General features: G+C 32.8%; 1 protein-coding gene across 1 annotated transcript in view; it reads left to right on the forward strand.

Moving 5' to 3' along the window:
* Micu3 (mitochondrial calcium uptake family member 3) overlaps window positions 1-27,276 on the forward strand; it is a 116,879-nt gene that overhangs the window by 34,558 nt on the left and 55,045 nt on the right. Inside the window, exons 3-4 of the mRNA XM_033765585.1 lie at window positions 23,626-23,779; window positions 26,560-26,591. Coding sequence (XP_033621476.1) covers window positions 23,626-23,779; window positions 26,560-26,591 — 186 coding nt within the window. The remainder of the gene's footprint in view (window positions 1-23,625; window positions 23,780-26,559; window positions 26,592-27,276) is intronic.

The raw sequence follows: 27,276 nt of genomic DNA on the forward strand, positions 1-27,276 counted from the left end.
ATATATATATACACACACACACACACACACACACACACACACATATATATATATGTGCATTCACACACATATAGTGTGTGCAGTTGAAGCTATTATGGTGTTAATGTTCTTTTCCTTCTTTTGCAATCTGTAAAAATTTGGAGTTACTGTAGAGCCACACATAGATGATAGTGGATCAAGTCATTGTTAGAGATTTTGTTATAAAGGGTCAGCCATCATTCTCAAGAAATAAATTCCACACTGTATAATCTAGATATTTAAGACTGGGCCAGGAACACTTAGAGAGACAGTAGAGGATAGGCAGATGGGAACCAAAAGAAAATGACAGTTTTAATAGTTATATCACCTTAGGCAAATTTAGGGAACATTCAACTATAGTAGTAGGGATATACTTGATACTGTAAACTTTAGGCATGGAGCTGAGCAGCCAAAGGCTATTTCAACACTCATAAATAGAATGGGTTCTCTTGAATAAGTGACTATGTGGGCCAAAGGAAAAGGGTTCTCATTCATTTTTAATAAAATCTTTATAATTCATGGGTCTAATGTTTATCCATCCACTTTAAAGTTGAAAATCCTGAAGTTAGATTATTTTTCCCAATGTTACCTAACTAGAAAGTGGTGAAGCTATCATTTGATCGTAGGCCTGTGAAGGACTGTAAAACTTCTGTATTTTTATTCCAAGTTATATACTATGAAAGAACAACTGGAATGAGCGTCACAGCAAATGAGTCCTGGTCTCCAACTCGTTTGCTGTCTCTGTGGCTCTGGTGGAGGCCTCATATAGAGTTATCATTTTAAAAAATGGGTTAATAATAATAGTGTGTTCTTGCTTTTTAAAACATAACAATATACTATCCTAAAAATTTTCTATACCTTTATTCCTGTAAAACATGAACTTTAAACTTACTTCACTATAATTTGGCTTGCTTTTATCCAATTATTTGTTTTGTGAGTTTTATAATAATTACACCTCTATATATACTTTGTCTCTTTTTTTTTTTTTTTTTTCAGTGCTGGGGGTTGAACACAAGGTCTTCACTCTGAACTACAACCACAGCTCTTTTTTATTTTGAGACAAGCTCTCTGTAAGCCAATAAGTTGCCAAGGCTCAGTTCAAATTGTAGTGTTTCGGCTTTGGCTGTTTTTTTTTTTTTTTTTTTTGGTACTGGGTATTGAACTCCAGTCCTTGTGCTTGCGAGGCAGGCGCTGGAACCACTAAGCTAAATCCCCAGACCCTTGGCCTCTTTTTTAATGGTCTTTTCGAAGTGATTGCTTCAAGATATACTTTTACATGCAATAAAGTATGGGGTTTGCAGTTTTCCCCCTGCACTTGATGCTGTCAAATTTGATTTGTTTACCAATTTGAGTGTGAAAAATGATTTATTATAGTTAGTTATTTTCTATTTTCCTAATACTGTAACTGATGTAGAAAATTTTTATTTATAATTTCTTTTCCTAGAAATTGCCTATTTATATCTTTTGCCTATTTTTCTGTTCTAAATTTTGTACTTATTGTTTCTATTTATGTTCTCATAATTTTATTATAAAAGATATGTCCCTGAAGAATATACACAAATATTCTACTGTACAAATATTTCATTAAACTAATAAAGTATCCACATTTTATTTGATTGATACTTTTGTGAAGATTGATAAATGGTCAGTTTATACAGTCTGTTTTTATTAAAGTTCACAAGCCACTTGTTTCTTCTGTTACTCAGATCCTTTTGCTTACAGATATCTATTAAAGACTCAGCCATGAGTATGAAATGATTAAATTCTCATTACATTTATCTAATCATTGTTCAAATAATAATATTTAAGTTGTTTAGTTCATGTGTATATTGGTGAATTTTTCATCCCCCCATTTTTTGATTGGTGATGTTTAATTTCATATATTTCAAATATTCCTGTGTTTAACTGTGACTTTTACAAGGAACATTTATATAGCGGATTTTTTAAAAAATAAAAACAAAATGTATGCCACACTAGGTGGCACACTTCTGTAACCCTAGCACTCTGAAAAGCAGAGGTAAGTTTAAGCACAGCCTGTGCAATTTAGCGACTTAGCAAAGCCCTGTCTAAATTTTTAATAATAAATTTAAAAAGTGTTACAGATGTAGCTTAGTGCGAAGGTCCTGGGTTCAAGTCCTATTACTACAATAAACAAAAATAAAAATAAAACAGTATAAGAATGAGAGTTCCTTTTTTTGGGAGGGGTAATGAGAAACAAACTAAAGGCTTTGTATATGCTGTCTACCACTGAGCTATATCCTTAGACAATTATTTATCTTTTCTAAATGAGGGATTTAATACTGTCATATATATTGTGATTGAGAACATGTTTGCTCTATTACATAGATGTGTTTTTTTAATCACCTGACATTAGATTAGGCTTGCTGTTTCATAATTTATTTTCCTCTATAGGTTTGAAAGTTATACATCTTATTTCAAATCTTTAATTGGTTGCTTACATATAAATTTAGATAGTTTTATATATACCTCTGAAACGAGAGTAAATCGGTATCAGAAAATTTCACATTCTAAAAAAGACAAATCAGTGAATGTGATTTATTATTCTTCCTTTCCCATCCACCTTTTTCTGAAGTCAACTACAGTATAGTATTCATACCAGATAGATATTGAAGTTTTTGCTGTTTGTTTTCTGTTCTGGGGATTGAATCTAGAGCCTCACACATGCTAGGTAAGCACTCTACCACTGAACTATACCCTAAATCCATTATTATCTTTTAATGTTATATTTTTATTTTTAGTAGAATTATTATTTAACTATTATAGTAAGCTCTTTAATCATCTTCATTTATTTGTTTATTCAGCAAATGTTTGATAGCCAATTATAAGCCAGAAACTCTTCTAAGCACTGGGAAACCTAATGTATGAAGTAAACAAAAATTCTTTACTTCACAGAATTTAAATTGTGGAAGACTATAAATTCTGGATTTGTTGATACATTGAGAATATTTAAAAGCCAGAAGAGGTTATATGGGAAGTAATTATAGATTTAAAGGACTAGCCCTAGTGCACTATGTAGATGCAAAATGTCATCAAAAGAACCAGAAAGGAGGTGCCAAAAAAGTAGGAGGAAACTCAGGAGAGTGCTGAGAAAATAAATTATTTCAAGGAAAAAAGATTTATAATTGTATCAAAAGCTGTAAGATGAAAACTAAGATTGACCTTTGGATTGAGTAACAAGAAGGTCATTGATGACCTTGACAAGAGTTTTAGGAAAGAAAGAGGGTAAAACCTGTTGAAATAAATTTTAAAAAGAGTGAGAAGAAATTAGCAACAGGAAATCTAGATAGCTGTCTTCTGGGCCAGGGATTTAGCTCAGTGGTTCCATCACTTGCCTTGCAAGCATAAGGTCCTCAGTTCGATCCCCAGTACCCCCCTCAAAAAAAAGAAAGAAAAAGAAAAAAAGTAATAGATAGCTCTCTTCAGTAACCTTGTCTTAAAGGGTTGTAAGGAAATGGCAGGGAGAAAGGGATAGCTAAATGGAGCAGTAGGACCGGGAGCTTTCTAAGATGGGAAGAACAGCCATATGTGTATGCTTGAAGAGAATTATTCAATAGAGAAGGAAAAACTAGGTTGCAGGGCAAAGGAAGTGTTGCTCAAGCCAGATCCTTAAATAGACAAGATGAGCTCTAAATGAAAAAACACAGTGCACAACTGCTTCCTTAAAAAAAATACATTCACTTTTATCATCTTCTTATCAAATATTGAGAATGTATATAGAAGTATTTGATAAGTTTGTAAGGAACCCTATAAATATAAGCTTAACGATACAAATAGAGACTTTAAAAATCATAAATAGTCAGTTGCTTTACTAGTGGTGTTTGTTTTTTTCATTTGTTTGATCCCTGCCAGAAATATACTATTGGCTTGTCTTCAGCTGTATGTATTTCCACATAGACACATTTGCTAAGCATCAAAATATTTCAGCTACAGTACTTTGGGACTTTCCAATACTGCAAAATGTTTAACCTTTTGACTACCCAACAAGTTAAGAAAATGTTACTACTTTCATCTCTTAGAGTCTTAAGTAAGCCTGAAGCCACATAGGAAAGCCACATGTAATGTTCCAGTGAAAATCTTTTACGTACTTAAATGCAATCTCATGTATGTCCCATAAGAATCTTTTTTTTCCCATTAGGTTTATTGATACATTTAAAGCAAACAATACATTTACATTTATCATTGGGATCTTGTACCTTTACATGATATGTCTTGGTTCTTGTTTTTTCCCCATTCCATAAAAATCTTAAATGTGAACTTAAAAGATTACATACACTTTATAAAAGTGTGCATTTTATAAAAATATACCCAATGTTCAATTTCTTACATAGAATTGAGTACTTTTTATTTCATATCATTTATTAGTACATACATATTGGTTATACAGATTAATGGGTTTCATTTTAGTGCTTTGTACATGCACATAATATAATTCGATCATGCTCATCTCACCCCAGCTACATACAGTACTTTGGGACTTTCCAATACTGCAAAATGTTTAACCTTTTGACTACCTAACAAGTTAGGAAAATGTTACTTCTTTTGTCTTCTTAGACTCTTTTAAGTAAGCCTGAATCTATATAAGAAAGCCACATGTAAAAAAAAAAAATCTCTATTTCTAAAACAGCATTGATTTGATTTAATGTAAAATAAATAAGGATGAGTAATGTAAAAATTTGGGCTAGTACAAATGATTCTTGTTTTTCTTCTATTTGTCATTCTCATTTCTCTGTTTCTTGGTTTGTAAAAGGCAGTGCATTATACACTGTTTTGTAATTGTCTCATGTTACTTTATGATGTTAACAGCTTGTAGGCATTAGTTTCTCTGATTGTCTAGTAGTGAATCCTTTATCTGGCATTTAATCTTGTCTCCCTGGGAAAGCCAGACCTTACCACAGCATAAATTTTCAAATCACTGACCTGCAGTAACATGAGACTGTGTCTTGGAAGTGAACATTTACTTTCTGTTATTCATAGGAAGGATAATGATGAACTCTGTTGCAAGAAGGCCATGGTTTTACTCTTTAAGAAGTAACATCTAAGTACTAGTTGCAGAGGTCTGCATTTAGAAATTCCAATAAGATAATTGCATGATAAAATATTTTTTACTTCTTTTAGAAATTTTTTGAAATAATTTTAAAATTCAACTTTCATTTCTGCAAATTCTTAATCTTCTCATCTTTGTTCTGAAAGCATGACTTAGAGGATTTATAGTTATCTAAAAATGATTATTATTTCTATGAATAAATTAAGCTATTTAACAAATGTGTTTGAATTTTTTATTTCCACATTCTCCATTTTTATAAATAGGAAAACTGAGACTACCAACCTAGAATATAGCTCCTATTTTCTCAATAAAGTAAACCTCGCAAGCCTCAATGTCCTCAGTTCGATCCCTGGTACAAAAAAAATTTTTTTTAAATAAATAAAGTAGAAAAGATAGACCTTTGTAGATATAAGATATTCTTTAACCATATTTAGCAAACATATAAAGAATATCAAGCAGTTCCCATAAAGTAATTTCCTAGGTGGTATGAGATATAATTTCCTAGATGGAGTAATATCAAAAGGCAATCTTAAATTCTCTTCTAGATCTAGAGTTCTATGATTTTTTTTATCTTTCTATTGTGTAACTTTGTACTTGTAGATAATTTTTGTGATAACTTTGAGGTTCAAAAGGAAGTTTGTAATACTTTTTTGATGTTAAAAATTCCAATTCTTGGGCCAGGGATTTAGCTCAGTGGTTCCACCACCTGCCTTACAAGCTCAAGGACCGAGTTCGTTCCCCCATACCCCCCCAAAACAAAACAAACAAACAAAAAAATTCCAATTCTTCAACAAAATTTGGTGCGTTAAAAATTCTAATTCTTCAACAAAATTTACTGCATTTAAAGGTACCACAGTGATACCTTATCTTAAATTTTAGATGTCTGTATTTTTCTAGTCTGTAAAAAAATAGCACTATAAATTTTTTAGTTATCTAGTTAAATATACCCATATGAAGCCATGAAATTATAATTGTATTACACTTGTAAAAGGTAATATTTGTCAAGATTATGCATGTTATCTTTTATTTTGAAGTTTTGATGATACTTTCAATGTGAATTTTACTTTAGTAATGAATAAATTAAAATAAATGAAGGAATTTGTTAGGATTTAAAATATATCTATATGCATAGATACATTTTCAAGGAATTTTCTATTTTGTTTTTGATGCTTATATTTTAGATTTAGAATTGTAGTTATTTTTGTTGGAGCTTTGAACTTAGCAATCTTAGCGAGTTCAGGAGTAACAAAATTTTATAATTATAGAGCAAAACTTTGGTGACGATAGTCTTGTTACCTGTAGTTGGTTAAGTTTAGATTTCATAAGTTAAACTATAGGGTACTAATGATTATTACTACAGGGAGTAAATGTATGAAACTTTCTGCCATATATACAGTGATTTAGTGTTTTCTACAAAATGAATGACGGTGACTTAAAAGTTAACTTCCATGAGGCTTTTATTCTATAGTTTTGGATTGTTTTAGAAGTTAAAATCTCTCTTAAATATATATCATGTATTCTTCTAAGTTTTTCTCCCACTCCTTTATTTTCTGTGTGTCCTTGATGTTATCGCTCAAAGTTAGCGTAACAGGGACTACATAATTTATATAATCTCTTTTCTTTCTTCAGAATAGCTAGGATATAGATACTCGGTTTTTTCATTTTATAGGATCCTTTGTGCTTAATTGGGGCCAAGTGACTAAATTGTTTTTCAAGCAAATGTAAGCAGAAGTGATGAAAAACATCACTTTCAAAAACAATAAAACCTTGGTTTATAAGCATAATTCATTCCAGAAAAATGCTTGTATCCAAAGCACTTGTATATCTAAAAGAATTTCCCCCAAAAGAAACAATGGAAACTCAAGTGATTCATTTCACAACCTAAAGATATTTACATAAAATGATTATAATACTGTAGCATAATACAAAATATAAAGAAAAATAAATTAACTTGTACTTCCCTTTGAAAACCTTTGTGGCAGGTATGAGGGAGATGAGAGGAGTGTTAGTGTGTAGGATGACTTTCACTGTTGTTAATGGAATTTTTGCTACTACTGGCTCAATAAAATCATTTTCTTTTCATGCAAATTAACAAGGAACCTATCCAATAATACTTGCTTTTGCCTCCTTTTGAGGATTTCACAGAAATGTGACATTACATTGTTAAATAGATTCATTACTCACGCTGGTACAGCCTTATTTGGGTGGTGCTTTTCTATAAAATTTTACACTTTCTCACATTTTACACATCTCCCTAATCTCATTTGAAGTGAGAAATTCCTCCTTCTATTTTCTTCCTCCTCCTCTACAGACAAAATCTCCTCCTAACTGCTTGCTGTTGAGAGATGGATCACCTGCAACCCCAAAGAGAGAGAGAACCATTGATTCACTTGTGAACATGATGTTTGCCATTGTGTACTCATATTGCAAGATAACACTTTTTTAATCAAGTTAAAATGTGTTAGAAATGTTTGTCTTACAAGAGACTCTCAAAACAAGTTAGAATCCAAGGTTTTCCAATATACTAAAAAGTTATAGTATTTAAAAGAACAAGATATTACTTTTAAAACAGATCTACAGACCAGGAATGGACTAAAGAGCCTAGAAGTCAACCCACACATCTACAGCCAACTGATTTTCATTAAAGATGCTAGCAACAAACCTAATAATATAAGATTATCTAACCAATTATAAGAATCAACTGAAAATGGGTTAAATATTTAAATGTAAGATCTAAAACTGTAAAACTACTAGAAGAAACATAGGAAAATCCCTCATGACAGTGGAATGAGCAAGGATTTCTTGGACAAGACTCTGAAAGAAGAGAAAAAAATAGGCAAGTGGGATTATATCACACAAAAGAAACTCTTGACAACTGAGGAAATAATCACAGTGAAGAGACAACCTACAGAATGGATGAAATATTTAAAGTATATACCTGACATGAGATTAATATCCATAATATATAAGAAGCTCCCAAAATTCAGTAGCAACTAAACAACCCAATTTTTATAAAGGAATAATCCTAACTAGATGATATTCAGAAAAAAATATTAAAATGGCCAACAATTATAAGAAAAAATGCTCCATGTCACAAATCATTAGAGAAATGCAAACCAAAACTGCAGTTTGATTTCACTTTACTCCATAAAAATGGTAGTGGTCAAAAAGATATGACATATGCTGTCAAGGATATAAAGAAAGGGGAATCATTGCACACTGCTGATGGAATGGTAAGTTGTTATACAGTCATTATGGAAAACAGGCATTTCACAAAAAATTAAAAAGCAAAGTATATGAGTTGATAAATTGGATCCAAAACAAAACAAGACAGTGTGCTGTATACAGGAAACACATTTAATCCAAAAAGGAATTCGTGGACTAAAAATCAAAGAATGGAGAACTATTCCTAACAATGGGAGTCTGAAAATAAGCAGAAGTAGCTATTTTCCTATTTTCACATAATATAGACTTCAAAACAAAAATGATTAGAAGGGGCAAAGGTCATTTCATATTAGTTGAGGGAACAATGCAACCTCAAGAGATAACATTTATATATGAACCAAAAAACAGCAATACAACTTCATAAAACAAGCACATGAAAAACATAAAGTATCAAATAATAAAGTTACAATGGGGGGACCTCAGTACTCCATTATCACAAATCAATAACTGGACAAAACAGTCAACAAAGAAATATCAGATTTTGACACACCTTCAAACAAATGAATTTAATAGATATCTACAGATTGTTCTACCAATGGAAAACCCATTCCTTTCAGCACATAGAACTTTCTCCAAAACAGATCATGTACTAGCTCATTAAAAAAAAGAGAGGCTTAGGTAAATAGGAAAGATTCAAAATTACCCCAACCATATTATCAGGTTAGAGTTCAGTGAAACTAGTAATCAGTGGCAAAAAAAACCACAGAAATTATGCAAATGCATGGAGATTGAACACTAAACTCTTCAGTAATCAGTGGGCCACAGAATAAATCAGAAAAGAAATTAGCTCCTAGAATTAAATAATGATACTAATACAATATACTAGAAGCTATAGAACAAATGAGAGCAATCCTAAGGGGAAACTGTATAGCTGTGAATACCCACATCAGAAAAATAGAGCAAGTCCACATAACCTAATGATGTACCTCAGTGTTCTAGAAAAACAACAACTCAGACCAAAGCTAGTTCAAGAGAATTTTAAAGATCAGAGCAAAAATTAATGAAATTGAGACTAAAAGTACAAAGAAGCAGTGAACCAATGAGCTAGTACTTCAAAAGAATAGATAGCCTTTAGCCACTCTTACTAGAAAAAAGAAACCATGTCAATACAAGTAGAAATGAGTAAGGCAGAATCAAAGAGACACATCCAAAATTCACAGGATTATTAGTACCTACTCTGAAACCCTGTACTCCAGTAAACACAGATTGAAGAATCCAGAAGAAATGGATAGATTCTAAGATATATACAAGTTACTAAAACTGAATCAAGAATATAAAAAGCCTGAACAATCTAATACTAGGCAATGAAGTTGAGTCAGTAATAAAAAAAAAAATAAAAATAAAAAAAGCAAAAAAAACACTGTGAACTAAGAAAAGCCCAGGACCCAGGACCCTATGGATTCACCACTGGATTCATCAAGAACTTCAAGAAACCACCCAATTCCAGGAACAAGGAGAATTTGAGAACTGCATGCCCCACCTCCAGTCCCTGGGTTCTTAATAGCACAGGGCAACAGAGTTGACAACCAGTAGACTGACTCAGTCGAAGAAGAGACCAACACCTAGGAGGGGAGTTTTATTTCAGGTCTGAATTGATACCTTCCACGGAGACAAGGTAAAAAGATAACCTTGGAGAAAGGGACAGCTAAATAGAGATTTCCTGGGATGCCCCCATATGGGGCACAGGCTCAGATGAAGACTACAGGTCCTATTGTGGGAGGTCAGATTTGCTAGAAATAATCATCAGAGGGGGTGGACCTGAAAAAAGATGTTTATTCCAGTGGTATTTTGAGCTGTGGCACTGCTGCCAACATGCAGAAATTGGTGCTTTGAATTATTAGGCCAATATAAGTGGGGCCCTAATTGTCTTCACCAAAATTAGAGTTTGTTTTGGTGAAGGGCTGTTTTTGAGTGATTCCTAGGGTTTGTCAATATCTAATTGACATTTGATGTCATTGTTCACTGAATTTACTGGCAATTGGTTGTCTCTTTGCTAATACCTGAATTGCCTTAGGGACAGGGATCATAATACTGTGACTTGCTTCCGAAGAATTCGGCACTGAGCAAGAGTTTACAAATCCCAGCACACTCTGCTTGACCTCTGCCAAAAAAAAACAAAAAAAAAAAAAAAAAAAAAAAAAAAAAAAAAAAAAACAAAATGATAACCTCCAAAAGCTCCCAACTGTCCCAAAATCAGTACATTGTGTAGGAAATCATAAGCTACCCAGTATGTAAGTCTGAAAGTGTACCAATGGGGATAAAAGTTTTATAAAATGCTTGCCATATTTAAAGAAGATATAATAATCACGTAATGACTGCAATGAAACATAATTAGCAAGTCTATAAAAGACACTAATAAACAGCTAGTAGAGCTAAAGAAAGAGATGCAAAACATGAATTCCCAGTATAGAAAAGAATGGGCATCCATAAGAAAGTTCCAAACAGAAATTCAGGAGATTAAAAACATGATTGAAATTATGGGTACCAGAAATGACCAATCTGAAGACAGAATGTCAGATCTAGAGGACATGGCTGTGGTTCTTGATTAATGAGAGATACCTTTAAAACAAAAGAATATGAAAAAGGGATCCAACAGCTCCTAGATCAAAGAACACTAAGTGTAACTGCAATTAATGAAAAATCAGAAGACAGTACAAAGAGTATAAAAAAAACCTGTTTACACAAATAACCCTTCAGATATGAAAAAAAAGGAATTTAACATACAGATAAGTGAAGCATATAGAACTTCAAATAGCCATCATCAGAAAAAAGTCACTGCATGTCACATAATGATTAGAATACTGAATTACAACACAAGAATAAAATCTTAAAGCCTGCTAGGAAAAAGCAGTGAATCACCTATAAGGCAAAACCTATCAGAATTATCATAGATTTATCAACACTAATCTTCAAAGGCAAGATGAACATAGAACGAAGGGCTTCAGCCTCTTAATGACAACAAATTCCAACCCAGACTGTAATATCCTGCAAAATTATCTTTCAAGAATTGATGGAGAAATGAGATACTTTCATAATAAAGGGAAGCTAAAGAAATTCATGACCACCAAACTATACTCCACAAAATTCTCAGGAAAGTCCTAGAAGAAGACAATGAAGCTAACAATGCCAAAAGATCCAGTAAAATGAATACATCAGGTAGGGTTATTAAAAAGGTAGAAGGAAAAGAGGCAAAACAGCAGCAGGAAATCAATACAATGACAGGAGTAAGTCAATACTTATGAGTGGACTCAACTCATCAATCAAAAGACATTATCAGAATGGATCAAGAAACAAAAATCCATTGATATGCTATATACAAGAAACATATAACAGAGAAATTCATAGACTAAAAATCCACCCAAGAGGAGCTACAAAACAATCAGGAGTAGCTATCAAGCTTTCAAGTGAAAGCTAAAGGAAAAAGGTAGAGGACATTACATATTGTTAATTGAACTACTCAACAGGAACAGATAAGAATTGTAAACATATATTCACCAAGCTATGATGACTCTAACTTTATAAAACAAAGGGACATAAAAGATCAAATAAGCATCAACACAATTATAGTGTTGTAAATATAAGCATCAACACAATATACTCCTCTATCACAAAAAGATGAACTAAATAGAAAAGTCAATAAAGAATTATGAGTTGAACCAGAACTTCAAACAAATAGGCTTAATGGAGATATACAGAGTGTTCCACCCAACAACAGAATACACATTCTTCTGCGCATTACTTTTTCCAAAATAGACCACATACTAGTTAATAAAGCATGCTTAAGAGTGCAAAAGAATCTAAATTTTATCATGTATATTATTAGACCACAGTTCAATGAAAGTAGAAATTAGTAGCAAAAGAAACCACAGAGCTAGGGATGTAGCTCAGTGGTGCTGGGCCTAACTGGCAAACTCAAAAGTTCTGAGTTCAATTCCTGGGGGAAAAAATGAAAAGACAGGAACTATGAAAACATACAGAAATTAAACAACACACTCTTGAATAAAGAAAAAGTCACAGGTAAATTAAAAAGAAATAAATCAGTTCCTAAAGTTAAATGATAATACCAGAATACAACATACCAGAACTTACGGGACAAAATGAAAGCAGTCCTACAGGGAAGTTTATAGTGGTGAATGCCCACATCAGAAAAATAGAATGAGCCCAAGTAAATAAAAACACATCTCAAGGGTTTAGAAAAACAAGAACAATCAATCCAAACCCAGAGCTAGTACAAGCAAGGTAATTATAAAGACATAGAACAGAAATTAATGACATAGAGACTAAAAATACAAAGAATCAATAAATTGAAGAGCTGATTCTTTAAAAGAATAAATAAAATAGACATATCCTTAGCCAATCTTAACCCCTCCAAAAGGAAAAAGACAAAGATTAATGCAATTAGAAATGAAAAAGGTGAAATCATAATGGACGCTGCCAAAATCTAGAAAATTATTAGCGACTGCTTTGTAGACATATGGTATGCCAGTTGGAGAACCCAGAAAAAATGGGGCAATTCCTAGATACATTTGAATCACCAAAACTATTGAACCAAGATGTCTTACAATTTATTTATTTTTTTTGTACCTGAAATTGAACTTGGGTCCTTGCACTTTTGAGGCAGGTGGCAGAACCACTGAGCTAAATCCCTGGACCAAGACTTATAAATCTTGAACAATCCAGTAACAGGAATGAAATTAAATCAGGAGAAAAAAACAAAACAAAACTACCATCTAAGAAAAACCCAGAACCTGATGGGTTCACAGACAGATTTCACAAGAACTTCAGGGAAGATCTAGCAACAATACTTTCCAAGCTTTTTAATGCAATATAGAAGGAAGAAGTACTTTCAGAACTTTTCATGAAAGTTAACATTATCCTGATGCCCAAACCAGACAAGGATCCAACCAAAAAATTATAAGCCAATTTCTTTAATGTAATAGAGGCAAAGATTCTTAACAAGATACTGGCAAACAATGTGACAAATTATCAAAAAAGTCATACACCATGACCAAGTAGGCTTCATCCCAGGGATGCAAGGATGGTTCAACATGTGCAAATCAATAAATGTAATTAATCATCTAAACAGAAACAAGGACAAAAATTACATGATCATTTCAATAGATGCAAAAAAAAGTCTTTACCAAAATCGAATATCCCTTCATGATTAAAAATCCTGAAGAAAATAGTTATAGAAAGGTCTTTATCTCAACATTAAAAATGATTGATGACCATTGTACTGCCAACATCATATTATGTAGGGAAAAGCTGAAAGCTTTCTCTCTAAAGTCAGATGAGATTGGGCATGTTCAGGGTAGTATGGCCATAGACATTCCCTCTAAAATCAGGAAAAAGAAGGTTGTCCATTTTCATCACTCCTGTTCATTATGGTCCTTGAAATGTTAACCAGAACAATCAGGCAAGAGAAAGGAAATAAGATGGACATAAAATAGGAAAGGAAGAAGTCAAAATACTGTATCATTTTCAGATGACATGATCTTTTACTTAAAAGACCCAAGGAAACTACACAAAAGAGTCCTAGAATTGATAACCAAATGCATCAGTGTAGCAGGATACAAAATAAAAATCAATAGCATTCCTAGACACTAATAATGAACTTACTGAAAAAGAAATTAGGAAAACAATATCATTCACAGTAGCATGAAAAAAATTAAACACTTAAGCATTAAGGATGCCAAATGCCTCTACAATGCAAGTTACATCAGACGGAAAAAGGAAATTGAACAGAACATCAGAAAATGGAGAAATATCCCGTTCCTGTATAGGCAGAAGCAACATAATCAAAATGGCTATACTTCAAAAACTGGTGCACAGGTTTAATACTATCCCAATCCAAATGCTAACATCATTTCTCACAGAGTTGGGGAAAACAATCCTAAAATTTATATGGAATCAGAAGAGATCCAAAACAGTAAAAACAATCCTGAGTAACAAAAGACAAGCAGGTAGCATCACAATCCCATATGTGAAGATACACTATAAAGCAACAGTGATTAAAACAATATGGTACTGGCACAAAAATAGGCTTGTGGATCAGTGAAACTGAATAGAAGATGAATAAATAACCCCAGCCAAATCATTTGATCTTTGAAAAGGGTAAAAAAACATAATGCTGGAGGATAGCCTCTTTAATAAATGGTCCTAGAAAAACTGGCTATACAGATGTAGAAGACTGAATCTAGACCTATATCTCTCACCAAGTATGTAACTAAAGTCAAAATGATAAAAAAATCTAAATTTTATAATAGATACACTTAATCTGCTGGAAAATAGGCATAGGACAGGATTTTCTGAACAGAATCCCAGTTGAATGAGAAATAACATCAAGAATCAACAAATGAGGGCTGGGGATTTAGCTCAGTGCTTCCACCACCTGCCTCACAACTGTAAGGTCCTTAGTTCGATCCCCAGTACCAAAAAGAAAAAAAAGTAAAGAATCAACAAATGAGATTATATCCCATGAAAAAGCTTCTACACAGTAAAATAACCAAAAGAGTGAAGAGACAACATAGAGAATGGGAAAATTTTTCCCCAATTATTCCTTGGAAAGGGATATCTACAATATATAAAGAACTCAATAAATTAGACAACCCAAAATATAAGAACCCCCCCAAAAATGGGCAACTGATTTTTTTAGTTCTTCCTATATTATAGACAATAGTCCTATGGAAATCAATGTGGAGATACCTCAAAGAACTAGGATTAGAGGTTCTATTTGACCCAACCATCCCTCTGCTGGGTATCTTTCCAAAAGAATTAAAAGATCCATACCACAGTGATATATGCACACCCATGGTTATAGCAGCACAGTTTGTAATAGCTAAAACTTGGAAACAGCCCTTTTGCCCATCAGTTGGAGACTGGATAAGGAAGATGTGGTTTTTCTATAAAATGGAATACTACTCAGCCATAAAGAATGAGAAAGCAAGAGTCATTCATAGGAAAATGGATGTATATTGAGGCTATACTCTTAAGTGGAATAAATAAGTCACACGTGTAAATACCAAATAATTTATCTGGTGTGAAAAACTGCAATTGTAATAAGATCCTAATGGTATAACTGACAACATGTAATAGGAAGAAAAGGGCTAAAGGTGTAGGGGATTTGGGAAGGGTAGGGGAAAGGAAATACGGGAAAAGAAAAAATATGAGAAAATGAAAAAATGGAAATACAGTTTTAGTAAATAGGCAAGGGAGGAGGGGGTGAAGGGAGGGCAGGAATAAGGGGAAAAAGGACAACCAAGACCTGTCATGTAGAGGTACAAGATCCTAATGATGAATGTAACTGTACTGTATACCTAAAATTACCAATAAACAGTGAGAAAAAAAAACAAAACAGGCAAGTGAAGTGAACATACTTGTAAGAAGTACAAATGGCTTATAAGTACATGTCTGGCAATTAGAGTAATACAAATTGAAACAACACTGAGATTCCAAGTTACTCCAGAAAGAAAGGCTATTGTAAAGAAATTAAATAATAACAAATGCTAGCAAGGCTGTGGAGGGAAAGGTACCCTTCTACATTGTTTGGAGGAATGTAAATTAGTACAACCGGTATGGAAATCAATATGAAGATTCCTCAGAAAATAAAAATAGAAATTCCCTTTGACTCAGCTATTCCCCTTCTATATCTCTTCCTAAAATATCATATTATACAGCAACCACATGTGTACTCATTTTTAGCAGCACAACTAATAATAGCTAAATCTTGGATGAGATCCATAGGTCCATCAATAGATGAATGTACAAAGAAAATGTGGTGTTTATATACAATAGAGTACTACTCCACTATAAAAAAGGATAAATTGACTTATTTATAGGAAAATGGATGCACCTTGAACCTGGATGATAAGTGAAATAAATCAGTCAGTCAAGCTTAAATATCAAATGTTTTATTATATAAGAAGCCCAAGTATAGAAAAAGAGCAAAATAATAGATAATAATACACAGAGAGATAGATTTACAAATCTAAAACCCAAGAGAAGGAGGGAAAGGGATATAAAATTAATAACATGTTATGTACACATACCAGCTCCCTATGATTAATGCAGTCATGCACTGTAAGCATATAATCATAAAAATTAAAATTAAAGAATTTAAATCCCAGAAGGTAAAGTAAAACATTTATAAATAGGACTGTCATGTAATGCAGAAATGCCATTACTGAGTATATCCAAAGTATATATACCTGTATGTTGGAGACATCTACATCCCTTATTTATTGCAGCACTGTTCAGAATAGCAAGAAATAGAAACAATCTAGTGCCCACCAACTGAGAAGTGGATAAAGAAAATTAAAATTTCTGTTATTCAGACAAACTGAAGTTTTGTCATTTACAGCAACAAGGACGAAACTAGAGATCATTAAGTGAAGTAAGCTACATGCCTAAAAATAAACACTGCATAATTTCACTCATGTGGAATCTAAAAAAAATTGATCCATTTAAATAATCAAATAGAGATTACTAGCCCCTGGGAAGGTCAATGCAAAGGGAGAGATGGAGAAAGGATGGTTGGTGGCTATCGGGGTGCAGCTGAATACAAGGAATAACATAGTTTGTTCTGTAGTACATTAAGATAATTATGATTGACAGTGATTAACTGAACAATTCAGAATAGCTTGTGGAGAAGATCTTGAACATTTCAAACAAGTGATAAATGTCTAAGGTAATAAATATACCAGTTGCCATGATCTGATCATTATGTATCATATGCATTTATTTAAATGTCACATTCTACTCAACAAATATTTACAATTACTTTGTCAGTTAAAAATAAAAACATCCTCAGTGGAGGAAAGATAGCCTCTTTAATAAATGGTGTTGGAAAAACTGGATTTCAACCTGCCACATTAAAACTAGACCCTTATCTTTCGCCATGCACTAAATTAAAATCCAAATGGATTAAAGATCTAAATATTAAAACAGAAACATTAAACTTGCTGGAAGGTAAGTTAGGCAGAACTCTGGAAGACATTGGCATAGGAAAAGACTTTATGAACAAATCCTCAGTAGCACAGGAACTAGCAGATAGAAACAACAACTGGGATCTCATCTTATTAAAAAGCTTCTGTACTTCAAAAGAAACCATCAGCAGAACTAAGAGACAACCTACAATGTGGGAAAAAAATTTTACCAGCTGTTCCTCAGACAAAGGACTATTACCAAGAATATATAAAGAACTCAAAACAATCAGCCCCCCCAAATATAAAGACCCGATTCAAAAATGGGCATCCGAAATGAACAGACATTTATTAGACAAGTAAAAGCATCAAGTAAATATATGAAAAAATGTTCCACATCACTGACCATTCGAGAGATGCAGATGAAAACACTGAGATTCCACCTCACCCCACAAAGAATGGCTGCTATCAAGAAATCACACAATAGCAAATGTTGGCGGGCTTGTGGGGAGAAATGAACCCTTCTCCATTGTTGGTGGGAGTGCAGACTGGTGCAACCACTATGGAAATCAATATGGAGATACCTCAAAGAGCTTGGACTGGAGGTTCCATTTGACCCAGCCATCCCTCTATTGGGTATCTTTCCAAAAGAACTAAAAGAATCATATTACAGAGAAGTATGTGCACCCATGTTTATAGCGGCACAGTTTGTAATAGCTAAAACTTGGAAACAGCCTATTTGCCCATCCGTTGGAAACTGGATAAAGAAGATGTGGTTTTTCTATAAAATGGAATATTACTCAGCCATAAAGAATGAGAAAATAGATTCATTCATAGGAAAATGGATACATATTGAAGATATACTCCTAACTGAAATAAATAAGGCACACGTGTAAATACCGAATAGTTTCTCTGGAGTGAATGATCTGCAATAATACAGAAGATCCTAATAAGATTACTGACATTGAGAAATGGGAAGAAAGGAGCTAAAGGTGTAGGGAAGGTGGGATGGGTAGGGGAAGAGTAAAAAGGGAAAAGTAAAAAATGTGAGATAATCAAAAGATGGAAATAAAGTGGTTGTAGATGGGGAGGGGAGAAGGGGGTGAATGGAGGGCAGGGACAAGGGGAAAAAATGAGAACCAACACCTGTCATGTAGAGGTACAAGATCCAAACAGTAAATGTAACTGTACTGTATCCCTAAAATGTACCAATAAACTCAATTAAAGCTGAAAAAAAACATGTAGACATTCATAAGTCATAAGGTAGTACTTTTCCCACTAATGCTTTAGATTTTTTTATCTCAGTTTAAAAGCTTAGTTTCAAGTCAGAAATCTTTCTTCTGGTTGTCCTTGCTAACACATGCTTTTCTTCTGGTTGTCCATTTGACCAGACTCAGTATCCATTAAGGTGCTTATTACTCAGTGGCAGTAATTAATTTATTCACGTAAACATTCACCCTAGCCTTTGATGCATACCAGGCACTAAGTGATTACTGGAGGTTTAAAAATAAGGACTTATTACTCTTCTCAAGGAACTCATGATTAACAGAGACAGATAGTAAACAAATTGTGACCCAGTGTGAGTGAGAGAAAGGAGGAATGCAAATGATAGAGATTTATAAAAGAAAATAACTACAATTTTTCCACAGTACAGTGGTGACTCTTGGAGAAGCTGGGTTGTCAGAGTTTAAGCTGTTAGGACAAGAAATGTGATTAATAAGAGTTGATTCAGAGCATTAGATTATAAAATAGAGAAGGCACAACAGCAGAAGTTTTTCTGGAAGGTGACCATCCTGAGAATCTAAGTGAAAGAATCACATTCCATCTGTTATAGAACAAAGATTTATTCCCTTGGCATTACCTGGAAACATACTGGGGATCACCTTCATATTACTGGAATTGGCCATAGCTTAAAGACCACCATTAAACTTCAAAAAGCTCATCCCAGCACACACAGAAATTATTCTAATTTTTAATCAATGAGTTAGGTCTAGATTTTGGTAATATTAGCTTAAATTCATGAAGTTCTAGCAGTAAATAACCACTGAATATGCTGATAGCAGAGCTCTATAGCAGAGTTCTTTGAAACTAAGCTAGCTCAGTTTTCAGCTCCACCTATGCTTCTCCTACCCTTCAGCTTCTCAGGCTATATTTTTCTTCATAGTAAATATAGAGATAGGGTTTTGTCTTTAATATTTCTTAATAGTTTAAAGGTTATCATTTCCTCACCTTCTTAAATGTTTTTAATTTTTACTTTCAATGTATATAATTTAAATGAATTTCTTAAATGACTGACTTCTATAACTCCTTTCAGTCTCTGTCCCTTCATAAGTAATAGCATCTTATGTTGCCACTTTTGAAAGGCTTAATTTTTAAGTGCATAATATTGAACTGATAATTATTTTCTTTTTAGCAATTAATCTTTTAATAAGTAAATGAAGGTAATTCAGGCTTTTTGACTTTCAGATTACCTTTCCAGAGTGGCTTTCACATATATTTATTGATAAATTTGTACTCTAGTAGTGATTTTGAAGCAAAATGAAATATAAGTATTAATGAAAGATGTTTATGTAAATTGGAAATTAATTTTAAAAGTTGGATTTCAGGGGCTGGGGATTTAGATCAGTGGTTCCGCTGCCTGCCTCGCAAGGACCCGAGTTCAATCCCTGGTACCTAAATAAATAAATAAAGTTGGATTTCAGTAAGCAAGATGGTATTTAAAATAAAGTCTATCGGCTGGTAAATATGGATGTACTTGTATTAACCCAGTCTTTGCAGTATAAGGATTATATACCTAATCACAACTTTATGCCAGTGTGCTCCAGGGAAGCAGCTATATTTTAAAGGCCCAGAATATTAACATGGTATAAGATCACTGATATTTGTATCAGTCCAACTGACAAGAGGGTATCTGGTTTGATATAATTTTCCACTTTTTTATTGGTGGTTGTTTTTGAGTGTTCATAATAGTAATGGTAGAGGGTTTAGATTTTTTTAACCTTGGCAGAGTTAAAAAAAAACAAAGGTAAATCTCTTAAAGATCTGAGTTTCTTCTGACATTTTTTTAGTCTGCTGACCTGTATCTGCCCCTTAGAGATTCACCACAAAGTCTGTCACTGGCTCCATGAATTCTTTGATTTGTGAAAGATAGAAATCATATATGGGCAATAGCAATTAATAGAGAGAAAATTTATTAGCATCACACAGAATATAGTAGCAAGCTGCCCCATAGACAAAACACCCCAACACCAAATAGTAAAGGAAACTATTCCACAGAAAGAGCAGCCCCATGCTTTAGGTACAGTGAGGTTATATGTTTTCTATAAAAGCATTAACACTGTGTAAGGAGTGTAGCAATCACCTGATGTATATGCATGACCATGCAGCAGTCTTGAAGCACAGGTACCTGGTTTTACACTTACCCTATTTCTTGCCTAGTATCATGTAGTCCTCCTCTGGTATTTCTTTTAGTGTGTAAATGAGGGTCTCAGTTACCCTCGGTGAGTTCTCATGAAAAAAAATTGACTTATACTAGCTCAGAGCCTTCAGTCAGGTTGGAAACCTTTCTGTTTTTACCTCCAACAATGGAGTGGGGTGAGATTGGGTGTACCAGCTGTTTAGCTCCAGAGAAGTATGTTTTCTTCATTAGCCACCAGCTGTCACACCCTACTCACCAGTCGTAACTAAGCCTCCTGCCTCAGAACTTCATGGACTACTCTATATCAGCTTCCTATACACTGTGAACTTTAACTTTTTTTATTCCAGTGTCGGGGATTGAACTCAGGACCTTGCGCTTTCGAGGCAGGTGTGGTTCCACTCAGCTAAATCCCCAGCCCTGTGAACGTTATCTTAATCAGAACTCTATCACAGTAAAAGTTCTTCATCTTGTACCATTAGATCATTGACTATGAAAATAGTCTGTTGATAAAGTGTAGAAAAATAAGCAGGTAGACTGGGGAGTTTTGGAAGTAGTAAGGCATATGTAGGCAGAGCATGATTAAACCAAGATTATATATTTTCATTTGTTCCTAATGCAATTTTAATTTTCCATGGCACTAATTCATTTATATATAATAGTGAATGAAGATTAGCTCATTAGTTGATATTAAATATTCATCTTGGAAGCTACAAAGGGTTAAATGAATATAAATTACAGAGTTTTGTAAATACATTTTGAGGTTTTATTTGGCGATTTCTAATGAGAGGTAGAATTCATACAGTTTTAATGAAAAACTTTGTTTCTGTGTAGTGAGATTTCTTCTCATACCCTTACTCCTGTGATTAGAGGATGCAGATTTTTCTACAGTTCTGCTTCTTGTTTTGTCTTGTTTCAATATAGAGTGTATTAGAGGCAAAAAAATCCCAGGTCATTACTGTAAACTTTGCTTGAGCAAAGGTAGTGGCATAAGTAATGAGTACTTGAGCAAAGGTAGTGTCAGTGGGTGGATGTGAGATATTAAAGAGGAAACCGCAAGCTTTTTAAATTAATTGTTCTCAGAAGTAAAGGAGAAGTTAGCATTAGTTCACACAAGGTGCATCAGATTCCCGGTTGCAGTAGTTGAGCAGGTCTGGTATGCTGTGGAAATGGATAGATTGTGCTTAAGGAAGGAAAGTTTGATTAGAAAAACAGGAACTTCAGTAGGAATAATGGCAGCATCAGGTAGAGGCAGAAGTCCTAGGTCAAGTGCCTATTAAGTCATAGCAAATATAGATACTATAAACAATTCTTCAGAATGTTAGTCTGAGACATGGCTTTAGATTATAGTACAAAAACAATGGGTGCTCCTGGTTAGTGGTCACCCGTGAAATCCGCTGAAGCTAAATCATGGTTCATTGGGGTCAATCATAGTCCCAAGGAAATTTCCTACCAAGGAAAATGCAAATTGTGGTTTTTCTGTCCCGAGAGGAAGAACCTCCTGGAGTATATGTGTATAAGGGAATATATGTATGGTCCTTGGGACTAGTCAGGGAGATTATTGTCTATAAATGTCATTGTCTTCTTCAATTTCTCATGTCTTGCCCATGACAGAGCCAAAACAATTCCACAATACCTGCTTAAACAATTTTTATTAAAATACTGCCGAGCCACCTTGTCTTTGGCATTTAAATGACTCTAAACTCTTTAGAAGCAAATTGATAATATATACAAAAAGATTCTGTTTGACCATTCAATTCTACTCTTTGGAATTAATCTCAAAGAACAATTTGAGAATATTTCTGAATATTTTCAAGCCTAGTTATTATGTCATTGTTTATAATAGTAAAAGACTATCAATTATGTGAACCACATTGATTGCTTATTGTATTATGTTACAGATTTTTACTAAAGAATCTTATTCAGTTTCTTATAGTTTTCTAGATAGTAAAATAGGAAAATGGGCCATGATATATTAATAAGCATAAAAGATTATATTACTGAATAATGTGAAAAGTATAATCTTTGTATTTTGACAAAAACAAACATGTAGTTTTAAAGTCGGTCTTACAGCTGTATACATTAACTACTAGAATATTTAGTGACACAGTAAAATGGCCCTGTATCAGTAATTGATATGTACAAAAGAACAGATTACTGAACAGTATGTATGGTTTAATTCCATTTCTTTGGCCAAAGATAATAGAAAATTATCATCTATAAATACTTTAAAATCCTATTTTCTAAATTCTATATGATTGGTATATATTAATTTTAAAATTTAAAAAAACTTAAAAATAAATTTATATTTATATTTTGTTCAGAGAAAACAACAGTAAGTTATTTGTCTACAAGGAAAGGTCTTGAAATGAAAGAAAACAGAGGATACACACACACACACACACACACACACACACCTTCCAATTTTAATAATCTTCACACAAGGCAATTTTCTGAATGGCCATTGGTAGTTGACTGTATTAGCAATTTCAACTCTAAATATTACTACTATGTGATTTTCTTAGTAATTGCTGTGAACAGCTTATTTGGGCTTTTAATTTCTTCTTTTTGGAAATTAATGGGCTTTAGTGATAGACTTCTAATCAAATACATAAGTTAATATATACTGTATAGTAAGTATTCAGCAAATGTAGGTATTCTGCCCACTGGCTCTGTAATTTAATGTTTTTTAATGCTAAAACTTAAGAAAGAAAACACCCTAAAAAATCACAGATCATCTGAAGTACTAGTTTAAAAATCTTGAAACCCTTAATTACATTCATGGTAGAATGTTTCAAACATTAATTCATTTTATTTTTGTGAACAATCTTTTTATAAAACAATTATGGATATCCATAAGATAATTTTTTACAGTTTTTCATTTAGTTGGTTAATTCACTTTTAATGTAACTAAAAGCATTTATCTTCTAAAAGGGAATGTTGTTTCACACAGTTCAAATATATGTTTATCTTAACCTTAGGTTGCTGTTGGCAGAACAGATATTGAAGACTTAGACCTCTATGCTACATCTTGGGAGAGGCGATTTCGTTTATTTGCTTCTATAGAATGTGAAGGGCAGTTATTCATGACTCCATATGATTTTATTTTGGCTGTTACAACAGATGAGCCCAAATGTAAGTATATATTTTTATTTGTCTTAATAATTTTTCCAAACTTTATTCTTCTACTTTTAAAAGTATGTATTTCAAAAGGCAATATGATGTGTACTGTTACTAGCCTACTATTTCGTATAAATCCTTACTCATCTCTCTTCTCTTTTCAAAAATTTTCAGTTGCTCCTGCTTTGACATATTGTAAGCTTCAGCACTATCTTACTTTTGATATTCCTTCTAAGAGATTTATATTTTGCCTGTTCATTCTTATATACAGTCTAAACAGTAAATTAGAGGACCTGCTTTAAAATTAGCCCAAGTCAATATTTCTACTTATATCTCTTCTGTATTTGTCCTGTATCCTACAGTGTTAAATAGAGGATAATTGTTTCTGACTTTTCCAAGTGTTAGAACAGTGGTTCTCAAACTTTTGACATTAGTCCCACTCTAATAAATCTTTTGTCTGACTTAATAAAAGACAGTTGGGTTCTCATTTGTGCTTTTGGATTTTGTATTATATAATGTTTCTTATGAAGTATATGAATATATAGATAGTAGGAAAAGGGAAGGGTATTTTAATAGCCTTTATGATAATTGTGGATATTCTTTGTTGATACTGTATTATAACTTGGATGTTAATGCGGCCTCAAAAGCCTCCAAAAGTGATGGTGAAAGAGCAATGAGTACTAAGGGTTTCTGCTGGCTTACCTGAGTGGATGACAATAGGAATAAGTTTTGAAGAGAAAATCACTGTTTTAGTTTGAACACAATGCATTTGAGATATGTAAAATACCAAGAAACTGGATTTTTCTCCTAATTTATTTCATTTTACTGAAAGAAAAGTCACCTAAAATCAGTATTCTGTCTAATCAGTTGTTTGATTTCCTTGAAACTATCACATAAATACTTTAAACAAGATTAAAACAATTACAGCCATTTTTTTCCTCCAGGGGCAAGGATATAGCAAAACCAAACTTGGCAAATTTTTTGAGACTCTATGAATTGTGTTTGCACACAGTGAGCATTTTAATGAATGTTGGTGTCTGTAGTCATCAACATCACATTCACTTGAATTTATAAGCATGATTTTTAAGATGTTTTGATATAGTATTATAGTGACATTCAATAGGAAAAATTATATAGTATGTAATTATTATGATTGTTGGTTACTGTTTTTTTGAAAACTAGAAAATTTATCACTTTTAATAGCATCTAAAAGGTGAATTCCCTTGTAGAACTAAAATCAGTAATTGATTATTTTAATATAACATCAAGAATTAGTTTAGATTTTTTTAATGTATTTTTTAAATTTCAGAAATACAAACAAGTATTAAGAATATAATGAGCGTAAAACTACAGCTTAAAAAAATAAAATATTTCCAGTAGAATTAAAGTCCCCTTCCCCACTTTTTATATTTATATATGTAGTAACTTCATATAAAACAGGGAATTTATGAAGTCTGAAAGTCCTTTGAAGAACTATCCTAATGGCTCTTTAGTCTTTATTTTTAAAAAGCTATTAATGTGGAACATCTTACACTTCTGGCAGAATGAATATGTCTTTTGTGAATAATTTACCATGGATATCTCATAAACCCTACAAAGCTGAAGACTATGTCTAACTTCCTCTCTTGATAATTAGCTCCTGAGCATTGCATAAGAGTATATGTATATACTTTTCTGCCATTTGTTCTTTTTTCTTTTCTTACTGCTACATTTCAAGAGCAACAAAATCCTATTATTTACATTGTTAAAAGGAAAGTCATTGTGAAATGAATGTATACAGTCCACAGTTAAGTTCACATGTCAAATTTTATAAACCTGTGATTTTTATCACTTGATTAAAGGTTTATATAAATTATCTTGGGTGAAAGATGTTACAACCTAGAAGAGATATCTATCTGTATGAAAATCAATTTGCTAAATATTAAAAACTTATTTCCTTCCTTTGAATCAAAATGAGTTTTGTATTGCTTTTAAAAATGTGCATAAAAAGGTACCTTTCTTAAGATTTTGAATTCGATTAGTTATTAATTATTCAGAACTATTTCCATTGCCATGTAGAAATTAATACTGGTCAGCCCTGTTCTTGATGTTGTTTTTGGTACCAAGGATCGAACTCCGGTACTTGCACTTGCAAGGTAAGCGGCAGCACCACTGTGCTAAATCCCCAGCTCGTTGGCATTGTTGTAATGTAGTAAAATATTTTTTACAAGTTATCCTAATGCAGCTATATTACAGGTATGTTACCAGTTAATCACATACCAGTACCAGTACCTGGACATTGTTCTTAGGCAGGCATTGGATATTTACATGGTTTAAATCTGTACAAAAGAAACAGCAGTGTTGACGGCACATTTGTCCCAACATTATAGGATTCATGTCTGAGATCTTACAGGATGTAAAGAGGAATCAGAAAAAGAGAGTGAACCCAGATATTCAACTACAGCATTCTTATTCCAAGATGCTTCTTGAATAGCTGTAGGGAAGAAGAATGTGAAACAGGACGAGTTTCCCTCTCACTTTAACTCCTTTCCCTGTGATTTAGCTCCAAATATGATAATATGACTATGGAAAAATATTTACTATTCTACTGATTATTACCTATTATAAAGTTTATAGTTCATGAAACAAACTAGTAAAATAAATAGAATCATATCTTAGAGTCAAATCTTGAGGTTAAAAAAATTTACCATTTGGACATGAAAGTTTGGTTGTGACTTATGGTTGTTGATGGTTACTGAATATGGATATACATTACATGACATATTTATTATCTAATTATTTTATATTTATTTTAGTGGCTAAAACGTGGAAGTCACTTTCCAAACAGGTAAGTTAAAAATCTCTTGGCATACCTATGCATGCCCATATACATACGTGCATACACACAGATATATTTTACATATATACTTTTGTAAATTAAAATCAGATCATGTTATTTAAACTTGTGTGTTTGTATTTCATTTAACATTAGGATCTCAAAATATAACCATTTACCTGCACATGTTTCGAGTTTAGCCTTCTTTGTGGCAGAGTAGTACTCCATTGTGTATAAATACCATGTTTTCTTTATTCTCTCACATGAGAAACCAAAAATATAAATAATACCTAAAATGCACCAATAAGATTAATTTTAAAAATAAATAAAAGATAGATAATAGGAAGCAAGGAGATCTTTTTCAAATGGGAAAGAGCAAGAAATAGAGGGTTGCTAGAGGAAAGGAAGGGAAAAAGATTAAAAAATAAAAAGTGGTAATAGAACTTCTGTAAATAGGAAGGGCAACAAGAGTTGGAGGAAGCAGGGAGAGACGGGGGGAAGGGAACAAGAAAGGAATTACGATGTGTTATGCACATGTACAAATTCCCCACAGTAAATGTAATTATTACTTACTATAAAGATATACTTATAAAAAATCAGATGGTGGTATCCTTTTTTTTTTTTATCCTGCAGATTGTCAGAATATAAAAAGGTGGACAATTCTAATGGCTGGTGAAAATTAATTTTATATATATAT

The sequence above is a fragment of the Fukomys damarensis genome, unplaced genomic scaffold, assembly GCF_012274545.1.
Source record: "Fukomys damarensis isolate Sample0158 unplaced genomic scaffold, DMR_v1.0_HiC HiC_scaffold_18, whole genome shotgun sequence".
Classification (NCBI taxonomy): domain Eukaryota; kingdom Metazoa; phylum Chordata; class Mammalia; order Rodentia; family Bathyergidae; genus Fukomys; species Fukomys damarensis.